The sequence below is a fragment of the Oculina patagonica genome, chromosome 3 (genome assembly GCF_052425735.1).
Source record: "Oculina patagonica isolate OP01 chromosome 3, crgOcupat, whole genome shotgun sequence".
NCBI lineage: Eukaryota > Metazoa > Cnidaria > Anthozoa > Scleractinia > Oculinidae > Oculina > Oculina patagonica.
Window position 1 is genome coordinate 757,409 of NC_135760.1, and position 21,323 is coordinate 778,731.

The 21,323-nt window shown below is 39.7% G+C and overlaps 2 protein-coding genes across 3 annotated transcripts in view; one reads left to right on the forward strand and one right to left on the reverse strand.

The window, feature by feature from the left end:
• Positions 1–847: 847 nt before the first annotated feature.
• On the reverse strand, positions 848–11,231 carry LOC144646014 (counting factor associated protein D-like). The gene is made up of 9 exons (XM_078505532.1): positions 10,636–11,231; positions 9,794–9,981; positions 8,908–9,148; positions 8,085–8,280; positions 5,168–5,379; positions 3,574–3,665; positions 2,591–2,749; positions 1,961–2,156; positions 848–1,371 (listed from the first exon to the last, which is right to left on the reverse strand). The coding sequence occupies exons 1-9, from the start codon at positions 11,003–11,005 to the stop codon at positions 1,007–1,009; spliced, it is 2,019 nt and encodes a 672-aa protein (XP_078361658.1). The 5' UTR covers positions 11,006–11,231; the 3' UTR covers positions 848–1,006.
• Positions 9,503–21,323, forward strand: part of LOC144646013 (cathepsin K-like) — a 16,044-nt gene continuing 4,223 nt past the window's right edge. The window contains exons 1-5 of one of the 2 annotated variants that reach the window (XM_078505530.1): positions 9,503–9,523; positions 15,067–15,278; positions 18,182–18,434; positions 19,554–19,770; positions 20,662–20,927. In XM_078505530.1, the coding sequence (XP_078361656.1) occupies positions 15,111–15,278; positions 18,182–18,434; positions 19,554–19,770; positions 20,662–20,927 (904 nt within the window). In that variant the 5' untranslated portion in view covers positions 9,503–9,523; positions 15,067–15,110. Of the gene's footprint in view, positions 9,524–13,336; positions 13,989–15,066; positions 15,279–18,181; positions 18,435–19,553; positions 19,771–20,661; positions 20,928–21,323 lie in introns of those variants that run through there. The other variant, XM_078505529.1, reaches the window with a different exon arrangement.

Genomic DNA, 21,323 nt, shown 5'->3' on the forward strand with positions numbered 1-21,323 from the left:
GGATTTTGCTCGCGTCAAATGTGTCAGAAATGTGACACACGACGCGATACGCATGCTCGGCAATTTAGTCGATGAATAGCTCTCTGGCCGCTGTAAATAGCTCATGAACTTCTTTCCTTGAGATAAAGTTAGGGAAGAAAAAAAGAAGCGGACACTAGCGTTTTGCTGCTAATATAAAACACTCAATCCAGCCTTCAATGGCGGGGAAAAGCGCGCGCTGTGTTTGACACGTACAGGCTTGGTGTACGCGTCATATTTGAAAAGTTTTTCACCCATCTTTTTACCCATGAATATTGTCATTTTAAAACATTTTTTACTCAATAAGCTTGAACTACAATCTGTATTTGTAGCTAATTAGCATCAGTAACGTTCAAAACACGAACGTGTTTTTAGAAAAGCCTTTGAATCCAATTATTTTCCTACTATCTAACGTACGGTGCGCGCGAGCGAAACAAAGTTTGCATCATCCGCGCGCAAACGCTGAAGCTGTTCATCAACCAATCAGATAAGCGAACTGAACGCACTTGACCAGATGTGTACTACCGTGGTAAGTAGACATCTGGGTACGAGATTAGTAAGTAAGTAAGTAAGTAAGTAAGTAAGTAAGTAAGTAAGTAAGTAAGTAAGTAAGTAAGTAAGTAAGTAAGTAAGTAACGTCTTTATTTATAGAGGGTAGCACTTAATAGCTATAAAGCTAACAAACTCGTGGCCCTCCTATTTACAAGTATTAAGTATTATTAGATTAAAAAGCATGTTGGTAACTTGTGAGACTGACGTATGACTCCGTTTGGCCAGGATGTAATTGGCCAGGGCGTTTTAACGTCCTAGCCAAACCACTGTAAAGTGGTTTCATTTTTCTTTTCTTTTCTTTTCTTTTTTTTTTTAAAAAAAAGGTTTTTAGTAATGCTAGTTATTCTAACCCTTTGAGCTCCACTGGCAAGGCAACCCGACATCTTCAATTAAAAAAGGCTAAAACTGCTAAAATTAAAACAAATAAATAACTGCATTAATTTTTAGCAGAAGTTTTTTCATGTGGCTTGGTAAGCTCATCAAATCGTATTTTAGACCTTTTGTAATCAAAAGGTGATAGTTTTAAAGTTGTCACATTAAGTCTTCTTTCCACATCAAAAAAACTCTGTTTTTTCATCCGTCTAAATGGATAAATTTCATTAGAATCATCGCTAACTGTCTCATTCATTGATACAAATATCGGCTCGTTGGTGAGGACTCCGCACAAGTTATCTTTTCTTGCAATTTTAACAAATCCTTTTTCGCCCCAGAACTTCCCCCATGAATTTTTCACAATCCAATATGGAGTGCCATTTTCTTCTCCAAATCCAACCACTACAACTCCATGATTTGTCTTTGTGCCTTAAGGGAAGATTAAAAACATTCGGTGAGAATGAGAAAAAAATGATATCTACCGATAATAAACTGAGCCACTAAGTTAAAATCTTGTTCTGGGTGTTCAAAAAGTGGGCAACGCCATTAAAATACATTAACACTCTCCACCGAAAAAATTACTATCCAGTCGGTAGATAGCCACCCTTTGAACAAGCGGGACCCTGTCTTCAGTGTATCTTATGCCGTAATACCCTTGGTGCCAGAGGTTTTTTTTGCGCGCTCTTTGTCGCCCTGGCACCCAAGGGTAATGTCGTGACGATTTATTAGACGTTTATTGTCGCATTGGGCGAGTTTTATTTTAGCTTTACATATGTGATCATCGGTAACACAACAACATCCAATATGGCCGCTCTTATTATTTCGCTTATCTCGCACGTGTTCTCGGAAAGTCCTCGTCCCGTCCCTCGTGAAATCCCGAGTGACGTAAAGTCATACGGCGAGTGTTTAAATGATGCATTTCACGGAGCAGTTTCTCCATGACATTTATTTCCCTCGTTAAAATATTCCCACCTAAACTTGTATAGTTATCTGAGTTATCACACAGGATTTTACTTACTACATTCAGGATCATCGTAGACGCCTGAGTTATAAAACTTCAAACTCTTTCTACCAACGTTGATCGCTATGGATGCCGGACCAAACTTTGCCAGGCCTTGCTTTAATTCTTCCGCGTTATTTTTCTTTACGGTCACTACTCGCTTGAAGTTTATAACATCACAACCGTCTTCTTTTGCACAGTGGCAATATCCTTCCTGTGGTAAAAAAAATAAAACTTGGAAAGTAAAGAAAACACCGTTGATCACCGTTGAAAATGACCGCTGAGTTGCCCAGAACATAACTTGAGAAAAGTACTAATTTAAGAGAGATTGTTCATAAGTACAGTTAAATTAGCAATGATTGTAATTGTTTAATAAATTAAGTTATAGGGAAACGTGCATACCGTAGGTTGTGGTGTCATATATGCTTCCCTCTAAACATAGATTTGGCTAACCGACATGAGGATGTCTTATTCCGTTAGAGTAATATGCTCATGATTTATTACAATCGGATCAGTTCGAAACATTTGGTCGTATTTCACAGAGCGGTGGAGGCAAGTCTTGACGAATCCTGATAAAGTAAACTGAATAATGTTTTCATGACATTCCTCGCCAGAAAATAACAGAGTTTTAGCAGCATGTTGGCATACCTGCGCAAGGTACCTGCCGTAGCTTTTACTGGACGCCACTCCATGTTTCCTGGCCCAGACAAGAGCTCTCCACGAGTAACCTCCACGGCAACCACTGTTACCAAACCCCCAACTGCAGTCCATAAGTTGCTGTTCTGATATATCCAGAAGTTTCCCTGTCTATTGAGAAAAAAGAAAATTACATCAGTTACACTGCACCGTCAATAAGTGATCGAGATGAAGAAATTACTAGCGTACACTAGAAAACTTGTGGGTCTGTGATACATCGAGAAACAAGGCGAATTAATAACTTTTTTATCTTTCCTGTGACCAATGAGATGTAGCTAGATGTGATATATTGTGATGTAAAAAAATTCAAATCAGAGAAAGCGTCGAAATAAACGTTCAATTTATGGTTGAAACACCGATGAGGCAAACATGTAAGGTCGTCGTCGAACTTAAACATTACAATTTGAAAACTTTTGAAAACGTTTAGGAAATACACAGGAAATATCAATGCCATATAGAGCCATATAGAAATATAGCCATATGCCATATAGCCATATGCCATATAGCATATGCCATATAGCCATATGCCATATAGAAATATCAATGCCATATAGAGCGGTTAAAGGAGCGTCATTTTAGTCCAAACAAAATTCGATATGTCGTTCTTTCAGCTTTGTCTGCCTGTTTGGTACCTTTTCTTTGCGCTGCAAACGAAGTCTGGGAAAGAAATTGATTTGGCCTCTCCCCAGTCCTCGCTCGCCCTGACATTCAGAATGGCGGCTTCAGTAGAAAATTGGAGGTTTGTTTACTGTTTCTGTATTTATTTTATAGCGTAAAACTGGTTAAAATGTTATTGTAAGATGTTTATGCTTCCCTTTGCGCCAGAACAATAGCTGATTGTACAATACTGCCAATTGTTCAACCATCTATTGTTCCTGTACAGAGGTAGGACGAAACACCTTGAAATTTCATGTTGTAACTTGTAAATAAGTGACCTGGATGGCGTAAGCTCCTTCTAATGGTCCAGTGGAAGAAAACGTCCAGCACGAGCCACAAAGCCCTTGAGCCTTAGCAGGGGTCACCACACCTAAAAATTGTTTCAATTGGCCAGGTTTTGATAAGTGCATAACAACGAACAAGGGCAAGGGCAGGGTACTGTGGCAAATAAATCCCAACTAATACTGATTTGCACTGGAGGTGTTGAGACGGTACCTTTGGCCCAAGATGCAGGAAGTTTATAAAAATACCCTTAAAAAATTGGGCCTTGACAAAGTGGAAGCCAGCGAGTCATGCAAGCTATTCTGGTTAACGTACATAACTCATAGATTAGCCTAAATAGCACTCCGGTTATCCAACAGATTGCTTAGGTAGCTTGAAGTAAGCCTTTACATTGGGATAAGGGATTTCTGGCTCACAGGGTTCGCACAGCTAGTGAGTAATGCAAGTCATGTGAACCACTATGGTTAGCCTAAATAACACACTGATTTGCCTAAAAACCACTCTGGTTAATTAGCCTAAATAGACCTTGGGTATGCCTACAGTTAGTTTAGGTACTGGTAGCTTGTTCCAGGCGTTCAGTTAGTTGGTGAGCAACACGAAAAAAGGCTAATGAAAAATAAAAGGAGGGATGTGTCCCCTCGCCATTTTTCCACACGCTGGTCTTTGCCCTATTCTGTTTTTCGTGCTGGCTGCTTCCCAACAAGCCTAATACCTGTAACGGGCTAAGGTACTGGTAGCTTGTGAACCGTAGTCTTTTTATTGGGATTTGGGATTTCTGGCTCGCATCGCTTGCTGGCTCACATATTGTCCACACTCTACAAACTTTGTGTCCCAGCAATTTTGTTGCCAATTGTTCCCTTAGAAATTACACTGCTGTCATGAGCGTCTGTGATCAGGATCCTTTAATTAAAATATATGTGAAGCACAAATATTAAGAAAATAGTTTTTCAATTTTCTAATACTATACTGCAAAAAGAAAAAAAAATCCCGAAACGCTTTTTTTGCCTTTACACGGACTCCTTCCTGCAAATTTCTAGTAGGGTGGGGTAAACAATTACAGTGGACATTCTCGTATACCTGCCAACTGTTTCTGAGTCAAAGGCGTGACATTTTTATCTAAGGAGCACCATGCTATTTGATGACAACCCGATCATATCCAAAGACATCCGAAGATTTCCGAAGACATTTTGACTATTACCTAGGATGTTCCAAACATTTCTGGGTCCCAGTTGCAGGATGTGAAACGCCAAACCCAATCTTGTCACCAGTGCTATTTCTTTTTAATGACAGAGAATCAAGTATACATATTTTTTCAAAAGTATCACAGGAAGGCTGTAATAACTCAGACTTTACAGCAGCTGGCGTGAGATCAAAGTTTTTGCAGGCATTCATGACAGTTAGCAGGTTTACTCTCAGTAAAGTCATGTTCAAGTCTTTGCTGTGGGTTTACTTTTTTTGTTCAGGGACAAATTTGTCACTTACGTGGACAAATGCAAGGAAATGGAAAATGAAATATTGTCCAGTGGATTAGCATAGTATTTTTTTTTAAAGAAAATCTTTCTTAAGCCAAAATTTTATACATAAACGTACCATATTCCCGCCAGTCCAGAGAGTCAGGGAGTGGTGTCTTAGGAATAGTCAGTCTAGCTTCTGGTATCTCCTGTTTCTTGAGCCCCTCGTCCCCACCGCTGGGATCAATCAATAAGCCTTTGTACATTTCAAACTCGTTCTCTGTGACGTCACTGAGCTCATTCGGCGCCAGCGTGAAGTTCAGAGCGGCTCTATTCTTAGAATTAATGAACCTGTGATGAAAATTGTAATAACAAAGTCATGAAAATCAATCGCATGCATATTTTTCTCGTTTGTGGTACCTACTACAGTCTAACCCCTAATACGGACACCAAAGGGACCAGAAAGAGTGTCCATATTATGGAGTTGTCTGTATTACAGAGGTAAATCATCGTTTATATGAATTTTGGTCTTATTTGGAACAAGTGAACTGTACGTAATAGAGTAGTATCCGCATTATAGAGGGGTCCGTAAGGAGAGGTTTGACTATTTTGACTTACTACTTTAAATCCTCATATTGTTTACAAAGTTGGATAAAGCAGTCAGCCATAAAACGAACAAGTTGTGATAGGAATAATCATTTTTTTAAACATGAGAACAATTGTGAAGAAATTATTCAACATGACACGAGCGTGGAACAAAGAAAAAATCTGAGTCCCCGACGGGAATCGAACCCATGGCCTCCAAGATACCGGTTGGGCGCTCTAACCAACTGAGCTACGAGAGACTCGTTGTGAGCTGGGCCATTTACTAGGTTGATATGTGACACGCGTCCCGCATACTGCTAGGATCAGCAATGTCGAAATCATCAAATGTGTAGTAAATAATAAAGATGGTAAATTTCAAGCTCGGTGATAAATAGTGAAGAAATTATACAACATGACACGAGCGTGGGACAAAGAAAAAATCTGAGTCCCCGACGAGAATCGAAATTTACCATCTTTATAATTTACTACACATTTGATGATTTCGACATTGCTGTTCCTAGCAGTATGCGGGACGCGTGTCACATATCAATACAGTCACCAAAACCAGCTGGAAAAAAGGACTGATCGAGCTTTTCTTTGGGCAAAACAAGATAGTAATTGTGATGAGGCGGTTGTGTTAATAAACAATCGCTGTAAAGTTAGGCACATGACTCGTTTGAGCAATGCAACCAAAGTTATCACTCTGACCAATTACAAAGGACAAAGACAATCCTGTGAACCAATCATAACCCGAAACAAATACATGCCTCCGGTACGGAGCGCGGGAAAACGTGCGTAAGCGAGTCTCGTTTGGCTCTGGTTTTACAACTGATTGGATGAGAAAGTGGCGCGAGTGAAAATCACTTTATAACCAACACGAATATAGTACTTACAAAGGAGTATTTCAAGGTTTGTCTCGTTATCTAAACGTTATTTTATTTACGATGTAAGAAACTATTTTAACAATAGAGTGTTTCTGTCGAGGAACTATTGGCTAGTTGCCCCGCGGAAATTTGATGTTCTTAAAACAAATATTAGCCCGAGAAGCGAAGCTTCGAGGGCAAATATGCTAGTTTTAAGAACATCAAATTTCCAAGGGGCAACTATCAGACCGATAGTTCCGAGACAGAAACACTCTATTGTCTTTATTGTTCACCACTAAATTTTCTTCCGCGCGCACATACAAAAACAAGCATCTTGAATTATTTTTACTATTGAGGATAAAAAACTCAATTGAAAGCCGAAATTTATCAAACGAAACAAAACCAGACGAGAAACCCACTAAATGCAGTGAATTTGGTTGGGTTTTTCTGTCTGCAGGCAGCTTGTTTACAAAAAACAGTCATGGGCGGGCACTATATCGATCCGGGCATTTTTCACGGGAGGGCACTATTTTAACAATAGAGTGTTTCTGTCGAGGAACTATCGGCTGATAGTTGCCTCGCGGAAATTTGATGTTCTTAAAACAAATATTAGCCCGAGAAGCGAAGCTTCGAGGGCTAATATGCTAGTTTTAAGAACATCAAATTTCCAAGGGGCAACTATCAGACCTATAGTTCCGAGACAGAAACACTCTATTGTCTTTATTGTTCACCACTAAATGTTCTTCCGCGCGCACATACAAAAACGAGCATCTTGAAATATTTTTACTTTTCAGGATCAAAAACTCAATTGAAAGCCGAAATTTAACAAACGAAACAAAGCCAGACGAGAAACCCACTAAATGCAGTGAATTTGGTTGGGTTATTTTGTCTGTAGGAAGGCTTGTTTACAAGAAAAAGTCACGGGCGGGCACTATCGATCCGGGCATTTTTCTTCGGCGAGCACTTTGGGCTGATAGTGCCCTCCGGCGGACAGGCACTATCGCGTCACGTGTTCAATATAAACCAATCAAAATCGGAGAAAATTTAGTGGTGAACTATAAGGGCTGATAGTGCCCTCCGGCGGACGGGCACTATCGCGTCACCTGTTCAATTTAAACCAATCAGAATCGGAGAAAATTTAGTAGCGAACTATAAGGGCTGATAGTGCCCTCCGGCGGACGAACACTATCGCGTCACGTGGTCAATTTAAAGCAATCAGAATCGGAGAAAATTTTGTGGTGAACTATAACTTCATTTATTATTCAACTAGTGCGCGCGCTGCCCATATATGGTCAAAATGTGAACGTTATCTGTCATCCGTACATAACAGATATCCTACGATATACGTAGGTTGCGAAGATTCGTCCGAAATCTTGTAAAGCGCTGCATAAATACAGTTTTTCTATCTGCAAAATGTGTTTTGTTGACAAGTTGTTGAATAATAAAACAATTATCCTGCTCAATCTTGCGGAATATCGGCTGATTTTAGCCAACTCGGCCTACGGCCTCGTCGGCTAAGTATCAGGCGATATTCCGCGCGATTTCGCAGGATAATTGTTAAATAGAAGTGATTCTCATTTGAAAGGAAAGAGAATGATCGACACTGACCTGATGTTGTGACGAAATATGTGTTTTCTCTGCTCATGTTCTGCAGGATCATCGTATGATTTACCGTGAGTTTTCTTAAATTCTTCAAACATTTCTTCCACCTCACCATCTTCAAAGTTTTCATGCATGAACTCTGCCATTGGATTAAAATGGTACCTTGACTTCATCTTCTCAATCTTCTTCTTGCAGGAGGTTCCTTTGAAAAAAGAAAATAACTACTTCGAACAACTTCCTCAACTTGATTAAAACCTTCAGCTGCTGTAATGTGTTTCTTAGAAGTGTGTTAAGTAAAAGGTTTTTAAGCTTCTTTTTAAGCTTCTTCTTCTTCTTTTTTTAAGTTCCTTTTTCTTTAATTTGAGAGAGCAATGACAGTGCATTTTCACGGAGCACGAAGCACGGAATAGGTAGCTTGATATCATTTGATTCCTTGAAAGTGCAGTAGTCTATGCTGTCTTGTAATTCTTGGATTGAATTGAAACAAGAAAAAAAATTGATTGAAGATATACATTCTATCTTTAACTTTGGGAATTAATAAGCAATTCAGAGAACGTCATGTATCTTAAGGTAGTAGCTCATCAATGGAGGCTTATTTGTAGAGGCTTATTAAGAAATTTAACAACCACTAGACGGAGGGTTGGAATACCGATAAAAAGAAGTGCCAAGGGACTGTAAAATGTGTTGGTTATAACGAGGATTTGCTATACCAGGGTTCTGTTCCAATGACATTTACTTTTAGCAACTTTGTAACGAACAAAAACTAAAATTGATTTAACTATATATCGTTGCTATTATCATTTTTAACATATATATCTTTTATACCTACCTTTAGGAATTTTCATGACATTGAAGTCAAAGTCCCATTCGTGGAATGAAAGGTAATCCACAACATAATGATCATAAAACGAGTGAAGAAGGGTGTCGTAGCCATGCATGACGTAACGCACGGGTTTGTAGGGTTTCTCCTTTGTCACGTAAAGAATGTAGGTGTTGTTCTTCTTGTACACAGTTGCCGTGCGCTTTAACTTGTAAACAGGCATTCCACTGTGGATCTCGTCGCTAACATACTAAAAATAGTTGAGAATGCAAATTCAGTTTTCCTCTGACCATTCCTGCTAAAATGGGACGTTTCTGTCGTCTACAATCTTTAAAGCAAACTATCGTTAAATGAAATGCACTGTTGTAGTACCAGCGATTAACGATAATGGTGTCGCCGTTTTAAAAGGCTTTTTTGTTCATTTTAGTGATTTTAACTTCTTTACTTACCTAAATTTCTTTGTGCTAATTTTCATTCTGGTTTTTTTTCCTGCTTTATTACAGTGTTTCGTTCCCAGTTCTAGTTTTTAGGACGCGGGAGAATTGGTGCAAAATGGCACATGTGAGAAGGCTTTCGTGAGGACATGCTTAAAAAGAAACAGCGAACGTGCTAGAAACGAGACAAGGTAAATATGAACTTACGTTACATATCTCTTATTGAGTAATGGCAAGCTAAAATGAGTCTAATTGAAATGTCATGAATGGGGTCATGAATAGTGATTCTGGTTGCGAGACTGATTTTTATTAGAGACTGGGGACTAGACAAAAACGCAACCTACTCCCCGTTCTCCTTGGCTCATTTCCTGATAAACTGGGGAAGTTGCTAGACGAAAGCAGTTCCAAACCTCCAGGTTTACGTCAAATTTGGTCTACTATCTGAACGTTGTAGCATTTACCTCAAATCCTTTCAAGTTCTTAGGGACAACACTCTGCCCCCTCTCTGGGGACCATCGAAATCCGGGCCTGTACCAGCAGCTCCGTGTGTTTTTATCTAGGTCGTCTCCTTTGCTCCAGTGAGCGGGCACCAACTTTATCAGAGCCCCATACGGCATAAGGTCCCCTCTCTGATACGTCTTGTCCATTCCTTAAAATATGGTTGATATTGATGATGGTAATTAAGGTATAACCGATAATTCATTGGCTTCCAACTTCAGGTATTTACAAAGTATGGCAATAACTTTGCCCTAAGGTTTCGTGTCTCAGTAAAGTGTCGTTTCAGTTTTTTTCTTGTTACAGAATTCTGCGCGTCCACACGACTGACAAGGGTTTTATGACCTCAAGTCGTTATAGTAGGCTATCGCTGTCGAGACACTTGACCAAACTTCCACAGCTCCTTTATTACGACCCCCTTCCCCATTTCAGTGGCGTCAATGATAATTTTTACCCGCTTGTAAGTCAAGACATTCGCGAAACGTGTGTCGCATTCGTTTGTCTCAGCTAGTCTTGTCCAGGATTGTAGTTTACTAGTTTGTGACCGTATTCTGTACATTTACACTTGGAGAAATAGTGAACTAAGTGAAGAATTACAAGGGTTTCACGGCTCCGGTGATGAACGATATTATCGCTAGCTTGAGCCAGCCAGTTTGACTCTCCCTTTGATCGACAGGCCGAGACAATTCGCTTGATGTCCCCATGACAAGTAAAATGTCAATACTTAAGTACATATAAGATCAGTTTAAGCAGAAAGACAATATGTTACCTGTCGACGCCTGATGTGAAATAAAATAATTTGACTTACCGTAGTAATAGTCAATGCGACTCATTTTATGTCGGCCGCCGTACCACGCTTCAAACGGCTCGATAATTCCATCGTAAGGCAAAGAAATGATTCCCTGCGCGTGATAAAACTCAGGAAACTTGATCTTTTCTGAAGTGAATTCCTCAGGATGATCATCGTCTTGTAGGAGAGTTGCATTTTCAAACGTTATCACAGGCTCCTGCTCTTCGGAGATATCTGCTCCTGTTTCATTTTGTTCTAGGTCAAAATTGCTTTTCAACTGATTGATTTCCTCAAAGAAGTAGTGCTGTCCTTTGCATCGTTGGTTCAAAATAAGTGCGGTGAATATAATCCAGACAACAACTCCAGGAATGAAAGTTTCTTTATGCATCGTCTATGATATGATTTTTCCAAGCTAATGCAGTCGTAAGGGTGGCAACAATGCCATCTAATATGGCACTTTAAGACCAGCCTTGGGGGACGTTAAATATTTTCTTTTTCTTTTTCATCCAGACTTTAAGAATGGATTTATGAGTAGACTTAAGAACCTGCCAGTAGTGACTACCATGACTAACTGGTACCAGTAACAAAAACAAAAGAAAAGCAGAAAGACAGCCAAGGTCACTTTGAGGTATCCATACATGAAGGAACCCATATCGCTAAATGGAAACTATATAAACTAATTCTTGAATAAATTGCTTTATGGTTTAGAATAGGTTTGGACAAGGGATTCGTGTCGGTTTTTTAAATCTCGCATTTAGCAGCTCCTTTAATTAGATTTTCTGTTAACGGAAGCCGAGCAGACTACTACATCGATCTGTAATTATTGACTTAAATCATCCAAGGTGCCTGGGAGAATGGAAATTTAAAATCAATTTACATTTCGAAACCAGTGTGAACTTGGAGAAAAGGGGAATCTTCAAACGACTGAATTACTATAATTGGTTTGTATTTCATATCGTTACGGCTGAGAGAGTTTCAATTGGCATCTGTAGAGTTTGTTTTGTCATGTTTAACCGTTATTTTAGTACCTTTTTGGTTTGGCGTTCGATATTCGTATTTGTTCTGTTAATTTTCTATACAAAGAATCTCAGCCAGCTATAGGACCAACTGTCTTCTCCCCTGCTGTTGAGAAAGCCTTTTCTCTTCGCGATATGTGGAATTCCGGTTAAAGGCCATGGGCTTATAAACTTCGTAAAGGGTTTGGGTAGACTTATAATTGTCGAGGGGCTTATATCCGGGAGTGACCTTATTTCGACTTGTGTAAAAATGCGTATTGTAGTTGATGCCACGGGAGTGTTCCGTATAGAAGCACGTTTTCAATTAAGTGTCTAAAACACAAAACCAAAGTAAATTTACTCTGGCCAATCACAAAGGACACAGACAATCCAGTGAACCAATCAAAACTCGAAGCAAATACATGTAGCTGGCACGAAGCGGGGGATAACGTGCGCGAGCGAGTCACCGGATTGGTTTTGGTTTTATTCCGGATGATTGGCTGAGAAAGTGGCGGGAGATTTTTAAGCCAATCACTAACCGGTATGGGTTAATGCTATTTAAAACCAAAGCAAACGCAACTTTACTTTCGACACTCAAGTGTAAAACCGCATATTGTAGTTATGCTAACGTAAAACATGGTGCTCATTTTCTGCACACTTTTTCTGAGGATACGATAGAGGGTGCACAGAGAGCGAAGACAAACACATTCATTGTGCTAATGGTAACATGCTTCATGCGAAAACGAAAACTTGGATATTTTCCTTTTTACGGCAAAAAAATGATTTTTAGTTTTACAGTTCTAAGGTATAGCGACATTTAAATTTAAACAAAATAAAAGAATAATTGTAAAACACCAACATCAGTCACAACATGATTTATAAACTTGTTCTAAAGCGTGCAACCTCTGAAGTTAGTAATAATTGAAAATAGTGCCACCTCCCTCTATATGCGTCAACAAATTGATGCTGTGTTACGCTCAAACTTGTATTAAATTGTTTGCTAGCATTAAATGGATATCATGGATGATATTTAGATTTTTAACTGATATTTACACACTACCGTATTATAGGAAATTACGGTAGAAATTAGAAATTGAGTTAAAAAATATATTTTTTTCCTTTTTTTTATTGAAGAAGCAAAAAGTGGGAAAAAATTTTTTTTTTAAAAAAAATTTTTTAAAATTTTTTTTTTTTTTTTTTTTTTTTTTTTATTTTCCTCTCTTTTTTTTTTTTTTTTTTTTTTTTTTTATTTAATTAAAATAATAGCAATAATGGATAAATATTATTTACTTATCTTGGTTTGTCTTATTTTCACTCTGGTGCTGTTACAGTAGCTAGTGGGCGCTAAATGAAACTAATTTTTGACACTTACAAAGCCCAACATTTAGGTAATGTAGCGGAACCCAACCTAACGCTGGATCATCTCGATATTACGACCACTTTAATTATTTCGGCTTTTACTCAACCCGAAGTAAATTTCACTCCGTGATTTCTTTATTAAATAACCCGCTTTTAAAATACGCCTAAAATACGCCTAATACGACCACTCGTTTAATGTGACCATATTTTGGTGGGCCGTTGGTGGTCGGATTAACGTTCCACTATATTTATTTATCGATCCGGAGTCTGCGTTAAACTGCAGGTCCTTATCCAGTATGTAATTGAATTATAGATCAGCATCGCTATATCTCATTATCTGCACTTTGGTACAGTTCAAACTGCAAATAGTTTATGATTGCGGGTTTTGGACCGTATTCGCTTCTATTCTTAACGCAGAACTGAAGTTAACTCTGTAACTGGTGCCCGCTATGTCGCATGCCCATATATGGAATGTTTTGGCAGTTGGTGTTCAGTCACTACACCGTTGTTACTCAATGATGTAATACACTGTGCGAATCACGTATAAACATGCTCGTTTCTCTTCCAAACGGGCTTGAAATGACTCAGGTTCATTCCCATTCCACGCTCGAATGGTATCACGGAAATACCGTATGACATTATGGATGGAGCGTAAAATAAGCACTTTAAATACTCGACTTGTAAGTGGGTGGTGGTCTCGTAAGAGTCGAACGGTCGACCTGTCGCTTCGGTAAATTGTGTGGGAAGCCCCGGTCTGTGATATGCCTTATGGACGAGCGATTTGTGTTTGTTTTATGATCTTCGGACACTGGATACTTGTTGGAAGTACACCTGTCAAAGAAGGCGGAAAAAAATCTGAACAAGATTACAAACCCGGCGTAGATTTGAGGAGTTTGCATTTTCCCACTGAATACCATGCAACTGGTGTCCTCTCGCTTCCCACAAGCAACATTAGCGAGCCGTTTGAAGTTTGGCACAGTCAAACGTATGACAAGAGTAGGATTGATTACTATCACGGTAAGAAGAACATGGTTAGATCACATCTCTGACTCAATGTAATTAAAAACTATAATTATTATTAGATATCTTCCTCCAAAATTCAGTGTTTTTCCGTAGGATTATATCTGTTTTGAGTTTTGAGTAAAAAGGCGTCGGTACCAGCAGAATTTGCAAAAACATTAAAAGAGTTAAGTGTTGTTTACCAGTAATTATTAGTGCTTTGATTATTAAATGAAAGAAACAACAGAGAAATTATTAACTTCCTTCGCATGAAGTATTCCTAGAGATAAAAATAGTCATAAGAAAACAACTTTTAAGCAACGAACGTTTCGCGGGGTTACACTTAAATCGACGACAATACAATGACATCTTTTACCATTTTCTTTTTCCGAACTACAGATATGTAAGCTTGTGTAATAAGAAATTTCTTAAGTTAAGGACTAGTTTAAGCCCCGACAACGTTCGATTGGGTTGTCGTAGCTTAAATATGATATTTTTTGCTTCATTTCCTTTATCAGTGAATGTTTTGATAACCCGGTGATTGAGCTTGGGGCGTAAAAGGGCGTTTTCAGTTTCGCCAAGCAATTTCGGAATTGCACAGTTGGATCCACCCTGCAACGATTCATTAGGTTGTTATTAGGTTGTTGGTTGTTCTGTCGTTTTAGATCAACAGCTCCTAACCTTAAGAACATAGCCATCAAATTGCATTTTGTAAAAGCTAAATTGTTTTCTTTTTGGAATCCAATATTTTGCGTACAAAAGCTAAGTTTAAATACTTAAATGCATACTAGTGTTTAACGTCACAGTTGTTGTACTCTTAGTAGAGGTCAAAACGTAATTAAAAGTGGCGCGGCGTACATTACTTCAGCCCTCTTTAAATTCAAGGTATTTTTTTACCTCAGGTTTTTTCCGTTCTCTCCGAAAAATAAATTTGGAATGTTGGTAAATGCGTTTCTGGTCGAATATTTGCCCTCCTGAAGTAAGCGGCAAATTTGTACAGGGTGGGGAGGTAGAGTAATTTGGGAGGACGGAGGGAGAAGTGGATTGTTGGCTAACACTCATGTCGATTTTCTTAAATCCCCGATGTTGATATTAGGTGAGGTGAAAACCTTTCAGAGAGGGGATTTAGGAAGAAATGGAATGTTCTTCAAAATTATCCCAAAATTCTCTTACAAGCGACACAAGAATCATCGCCATTTTACTGGATGCTGGAAGAGGTATGGGTCCAAGACTCGTAAGGCTAAGGCCCAGTCCATTCTACCGTGTAACGCGGCCTGGCCGTTTAAGTCTCGTCTGGAAGATTTTAAGGTAAACCATTTATTTGACTGCAGGTCCAGTAGCTCAAAACATGGCACGCAGTGTAGTGATTTTAAGTACAGTGGAACCCGAATAACGAATGCCGGGGGAGTAAATAATCGAATCGAGGAATCGTACGGGCGTCCACAACGCCGGGACATACAATTCACGTATATCGGGATATCGTATATCGAGATCGTATATCGGGGTTCCACTGTATGAGGCTCTCCGCAGCTCTATCCTATCAGCCACTGTAAGACAGGTCACGAGCTGAGGGGTTTTGGCGATGTCTTAGCTTCCACGGCCATACTGCAATTTATACCATGCCATAGAAAATACAACCAATCAGAATTCAGCAAAGCCGTTATATATTCGAAGGTATTCAACTCAACCTTCCCATCGTGCGCTGCGATCTTATTCTCAACAAAATTTAGTGAGCGTATTTTCTATGGTATAAAATAGTTACACAACACTTTCTCGTGGTATACTATGGAATATCTCACTTGTATTTTCTTGGTATACACACTCGCCTTAAGGCTTTGTGTGTATACCGAGAAAATACAAGTGACCCGTGGGATATTCCATAATATATAAAACTGTTAAGAGTTACGCAAAAATATTAACCTGCTGCAATATTTGAAGGGTCAAAAAACTTGTCAGACTCGCAGGCCCAAGGGAGCGAGACGACGTAAAGCGAATACTAATAAAATTGGCGCTACAGAATTGCCTGTTTATGTCGTCTTGCCCCGACTATCCGCCCTTGGGTCTCCGAGAATGAGAACTGTAAACTTTTTATTACTTCTGTATACCATTTAACTTCATCCGTTTCTATAGCTTTCTGTTATACTTCATCCACGTTATTTTCCATTGGATGTCGTTTTATTTGATTGAATAGCATTCATCTGATAATCGAATTACTGAGCCTGAATCAGAGAGTTGAGACCTGTCACTTAGTAGTAAAGCTTCAGTTCTAGACTGAAATTTCAGCGACCATCTTTGTCCTTCGACTTACGTGATGCTATCCCTAACTTCTCCTTAGTTTGGAGCCACACAGCGGTCACGAAAAATTGACGTCAATCCGGTCTGCCGCCCCAACTTTGACTCGAAAGCGGGCAAACTTTGCAAGAAATTGTAAAGAAATAGTTCGGTGAAAACAGTCAGCTGGGACACCAGTGGAGATGAATTATCAAATCCAATCCATGAGCGGCGTATACCTCTTTCCAGGGACGGCGTTATTTGGGTTAAAGAAGTTTCGGATTAAGACTTTGTATGGAAAATTTTGGAGGCAAGACACTGAACTGCGCACGCGCGGGTTTGACCGCTGTGTGGTCTGGAGCTTAGGTTGAGGGACAAGAACTGTTATGTCAGCCGTGTACGTAGATCACCAGGCTGGTGCCCAGTGCTTTACCTGAGTTTCTGTAGCATAGAGTGACTAGGTCCTCCTAGATGGGATAATGCAAGTCAATACAGTGGAACCTCGATTTAACGAATCTCTATATAACGAAGTCTTCAGTATAACGAACGACATTTGTCGCCCCAGTAATAGTAAAATGTATGAAAAAGAGCCTCGATATTACGAAACCTCGTTGTATAGCGAATATATTTTGCTAGTCCCTTGGCCCTTCGTTATATCGAGGTTCCACTGTAGCAGGTTCCTTCCATCATTTTGTCGTGAGGTGATTTTACCCGACAATTTGCCATTACCAATTTATACCCCTTGGCGGAGAAAGGCACCGTGAGAGTAATGTTGTATTTATCGAAAACGTAGCACAAGGACCCCGCCGCATTCAGAGCCCGTGGAACTCTGGATAGAGCGGTTTGGGCTTGACCTCTGACCGGCGTCATTCAATTGTGTTCTTGCCAAGAAACTAAAAGATGATTTCCAGTCCGTACTGCGCAATCACCGCACTGCAATGTTTGTGAGTCTCTCAAACGAGAAGCATGTTTACTAGGCATACAATAGAAATTCCGAGGAAACAAACTTACCCTTTTCTTCATTATTAACGCTAGATATGTTGCAAAAAATCCTAACTGAGTAGGAGAAGACTCAGTTGGCTATATACAAACGGACGTTTTAGCTCGATCGTGAATTCTTGAACGAAACGATCCGGATTAAATGGCGAACTAAACAAATTCATGTACGCTAGCACCGAGGTGTAGCGTTTGAACGGGGACTCCAGATTACAACACAGCGCCCTAAAACAAACCACTCGAGTCACGCTTGCCCCCAGTACGGTACTTGCAAGATATCTTTAATCCTCACAGTGCCTCTTTAAACCCAGGCGTATAAACATAAATGGGTACGGGCGAGCTGTTGGGCAACCTGACAAAAATGCTGGAGGGTAACCTGCGTTGGACTAGTGTCCTATCCAGGGGGAAAAGGAATTAACAATGTTCCTAGCCGCTTCTTACTACAGGAAACCGGAGGTACGTCACGGTAGTGTGGGCCACTCTGACCCGAGAGCAGACTTTAGACATAAGAAATTGGCCACCAAATTGAGTGAAAATAATATAAAAATAACCACTTAAAACAGTGAAGGGACATTTTATTAACACAGCAAATACAAAAGAGTGTAAGGATGGACACGAATTGAAGAAGATTGAAACAGATTGCGATATGGGCTTGTTTGAAACTTTTAAATATAACCCCGGGAGACGTTTGTTTGTAATGGAGCTATGGTTCTGTCACCTAGATCCATAGAAGTACTTTCTTCGCTAACATTAGTTTAATTTGCGCCATAGAAATTTTAAATATTATTAAATATTATTATTATTATTATTATTATTATTATTATTATTATTATTATTATTATTATTATTCGTGGCGAGTAGTTTGCAAAGCTTCATAAAATAGACTAAACTCAGCCCTGACACAGACAGTTTAACGGACAATCACTTTATGGCTTTCTTTCCAGTATGAAGGTGATGCAACAATCAATGGCGTACAGTGCACCAAATGGAGCTATAACGTGACCGTGTTTGAACGTAATAACTCGTACGTGTTTTACGCGACCAAGACCAACCCACCGAGACCTGTGTACTTTGAAATGAACGGCTATGATACCCTGTTGGTTTCTTACTACGATAAGTACGTTATTCGCTATCACAGCTTTGAGGAGTGGGATTATGACCCGGATGACGATCCTGATGTTTTTGAGATTCCACATCGTAAGTACAACATTTTTCTGTTGAGATATACTTGTTAATGCAATTCCGTCCCTTAAAATAATAGTTGACATAAAAGTGTTGTGAAACTTTCCACGGTTGACAATTAATTGCAATGTAATTTTTCAAAATATATACGGGTTATTGACCAAGCATTAGGTCAAGATGGGTGATATGGCTAATCTATTGCGTGTTATTGACCGAGACGAAGTCGAGGGCCATAAAACGCAACAAGAAAAAAACATGGCAATATCCCGCCATCTTGAACGAAAAGTGGTCAATAAATAGGATTTCGTTATATGGGGAATAAAGTCATTAATTAAAAAAATTGAAAAGACTATCTTTATTGTAACCTGAAGGAAGCCATTTCTACGCGGACTATTTCAGTGCGATACCCAACAACAACAACAACAACAACAATTCTTGTGGAAATACTCTTTCTTCAGTCTGTACATAGAGCAGGGTGATAGAATTCAACTCCCAGATAAAAAAATAGTTAACAAGATATCCAATAGAAGTTGGCAGTTACCTGTGTTTAATTGACTTCGCGGCAAGTCTGAGGCGGCGTTTCGTCTTGGCCAAGGGACTCGTTAGACATTTCTGCTTTCAACAAGCTAAGATAGTAAAATATCACGTTAGCTCAGCATTAGATGGACCGTTTTGTTTGCGAGCTCTAGATAGTTAGAGTACTGCGCGCGATATTTTAGAACCAGTAGGCCCTTGGCACGACCCGATCACATGGTACAAAAAAAATCCGCCATGCTGGGCCTTAAAATACGCAGTGGGACATTCGGCAGAACAAAGCGACTATACTCGCACCATGCAGTCAAACTTCACCTTCCTTTGTTTTGAATGTCCCCACTGTGTAACTTGCGGTCCCAGCAAAGCTGATTTTCGTACCATGTGACCGGGTCGTGCAAATGATCTATCATTAAGGAGCATAGAAAACGCAAGACTCAAGCAAACACAAGGTTTTATTTCAGCAGTCAACGGCAAAACACTTTAGTGTACTGTCGAACACGTATTTTTAATCATTGTGTTTTATAAGAACGTATTTACTGTTTCCAGTTGAAAAAGTATTCTGACCAATGTGATATATATTCACGTTACTGTTTATGGCAGTACATCATGACAAATGGTGCTGGAACATTGACAAGAGGTCCAAAGGCAGCGATGGCGCCTCTGTGTCCCTGAACCCTATGGGAGAGTTCGCCATGCTCCACCATGAGGAGGACCCTGTAGATGAAGACTTCCACGCGTTCCGTAAGAAACACAAAAGAGACTATAAAGATAAAGTGGAACATCAAAAAAGGAAACACATTTTCAGACACAATTTAAGGTTTGTGAAATTGGCAATTGCTCATTATTAACAAAAACACGTCAATGGGAGGCATTAAAGACCTGTCCGATACCTTATTCATACCATCGATTTTAAAATCACTTTTAAAACCTTTAAGTTAAACGTGGTCTCAACCTTTGTTGTGTGTAAAGTTAACGTTTATTCAGCGTAAAAGTTCCCGTAATGAAAACACAATCGGGAGATTATTTTGAACCCCAGTTTATAAAGTAAAAGCTTGCGCTTTTTGTGTCACTAATTTTCAAGTTTTACTCTTAGCCTCTTAACAGTCTGAATAAAGTAGCTTTATTTTTATTGTTCATCTCAGAAGGCTGTTAAAATAGGTTTGCATCATTGATATCTATTAGCATCACCATGCAGTAACTGTGTTAGTTGGTAGAGAAATGAGAAAGGTACAAGCTACTCAGATTTTTTTAACTCCTACGTTAGATATGGCCTCTATTTAAGCCTATCATATGGCCTAGCTGAACAAGTCTCCCATAGCTCAGTGGTAGAGCGACCGACCGGTGTGCCGAAGTTCATAGGTTTGACTCCTGTTGGGAGAACTCAAAAGATTCTTTTCCGAGTAGCTTGTGTTAAATGTGTTAAACTGTGTTAATGATATATTCAATGTTGAAAACATCCCACCACTCGCTCTCGGTTTTTGATCTGTTGACGTAGTTTCGTTGGCTAGCAAACGAAAAAAAAATTGTTTCGAAAGTCCTTATTAAAAAAACTCAAAACACTTTCTTAACTCCCCAAAGTAAAGTAAGTTCGTGCCCGCAACAAATGTTGTGCGCTTGCGAACAGCGAAACATTTCGTTTTCGGAGACTTTTAAATTCAGAAATGTGTCCGCAACAATATTAATATCCAGTTGTGTTCGTTTTCGTTAGATATATTCGCTCCATGAACATGAAAGGCAACGCCTTCCATTTAAATGTCAATCATTTCGCCGACATGACGGATGAAGAATTTGAAAGCCACAAAGGACTCATGCCTGGAGACGGAGGTTACGGGTCACGTGACTTCGACGAAGAGGACGTAGATCAAGGAACTGGTTATGTCAGAGATTATAACAGCAATGGCGAAAAGCGGGAGAAAATCAAAAAGAAGAGCAGATATGGCCATGTTCCTGATGAGTTAGACTGGAGAAAATACGGTAGGAATATCTCATATTAGTAGAACTCAGCGGGCCGCGAATCGATTGTCTCCACTCAACAAGGCGAGGAACACGCCCGGGCAAAACAAAAAGCCCGGCGAAGCCGGAAATGAAGAACACAGGACAGCGAGCGACCCATTGCACCACACCCGCGCCAACAAAAGACGTGAGTGAGGAAAAAACAGAAGCCGTAACAAGAAACAAAACCAGACGAGAAACCCACTAAATGCAGTGAATTTGGTTGGGTGTCGCAGGCAGCGTTTGCAAAAAACAGTCACGGGGGGCACACGATCCGGGCATATCACGGGAGGGCACAGGCTGAAGTGCCCCCGGGGACGGGCACATCGCGCACGTGCAAAAACCAAAGAACGAAATAGTGTGAACAAATCGCCGAAG

Coding starts and splice junctions, on each gene's coding strand:
- LOC144646014 (XM_078505532.1), bottom strand. CDS start 11,005: ATGCATAAAGAAACTTTCATTCCTGGAGTTGTTGTCTGGATTATATTC. Junction 3,666..5,167: donor TCTGGACTGGCGGGAATATG/GTACGTTTATGT, acceptor AACAATTTTTAG/GTGTGGTGACCCCTGCTAAG. Junction 1,372..1,960: donor CTACGATGATCCTGAATGTA/GTAAGTAAAATC, acceptor TCTTCCCTTAAG/GCACAAAGACAAATCATGGA.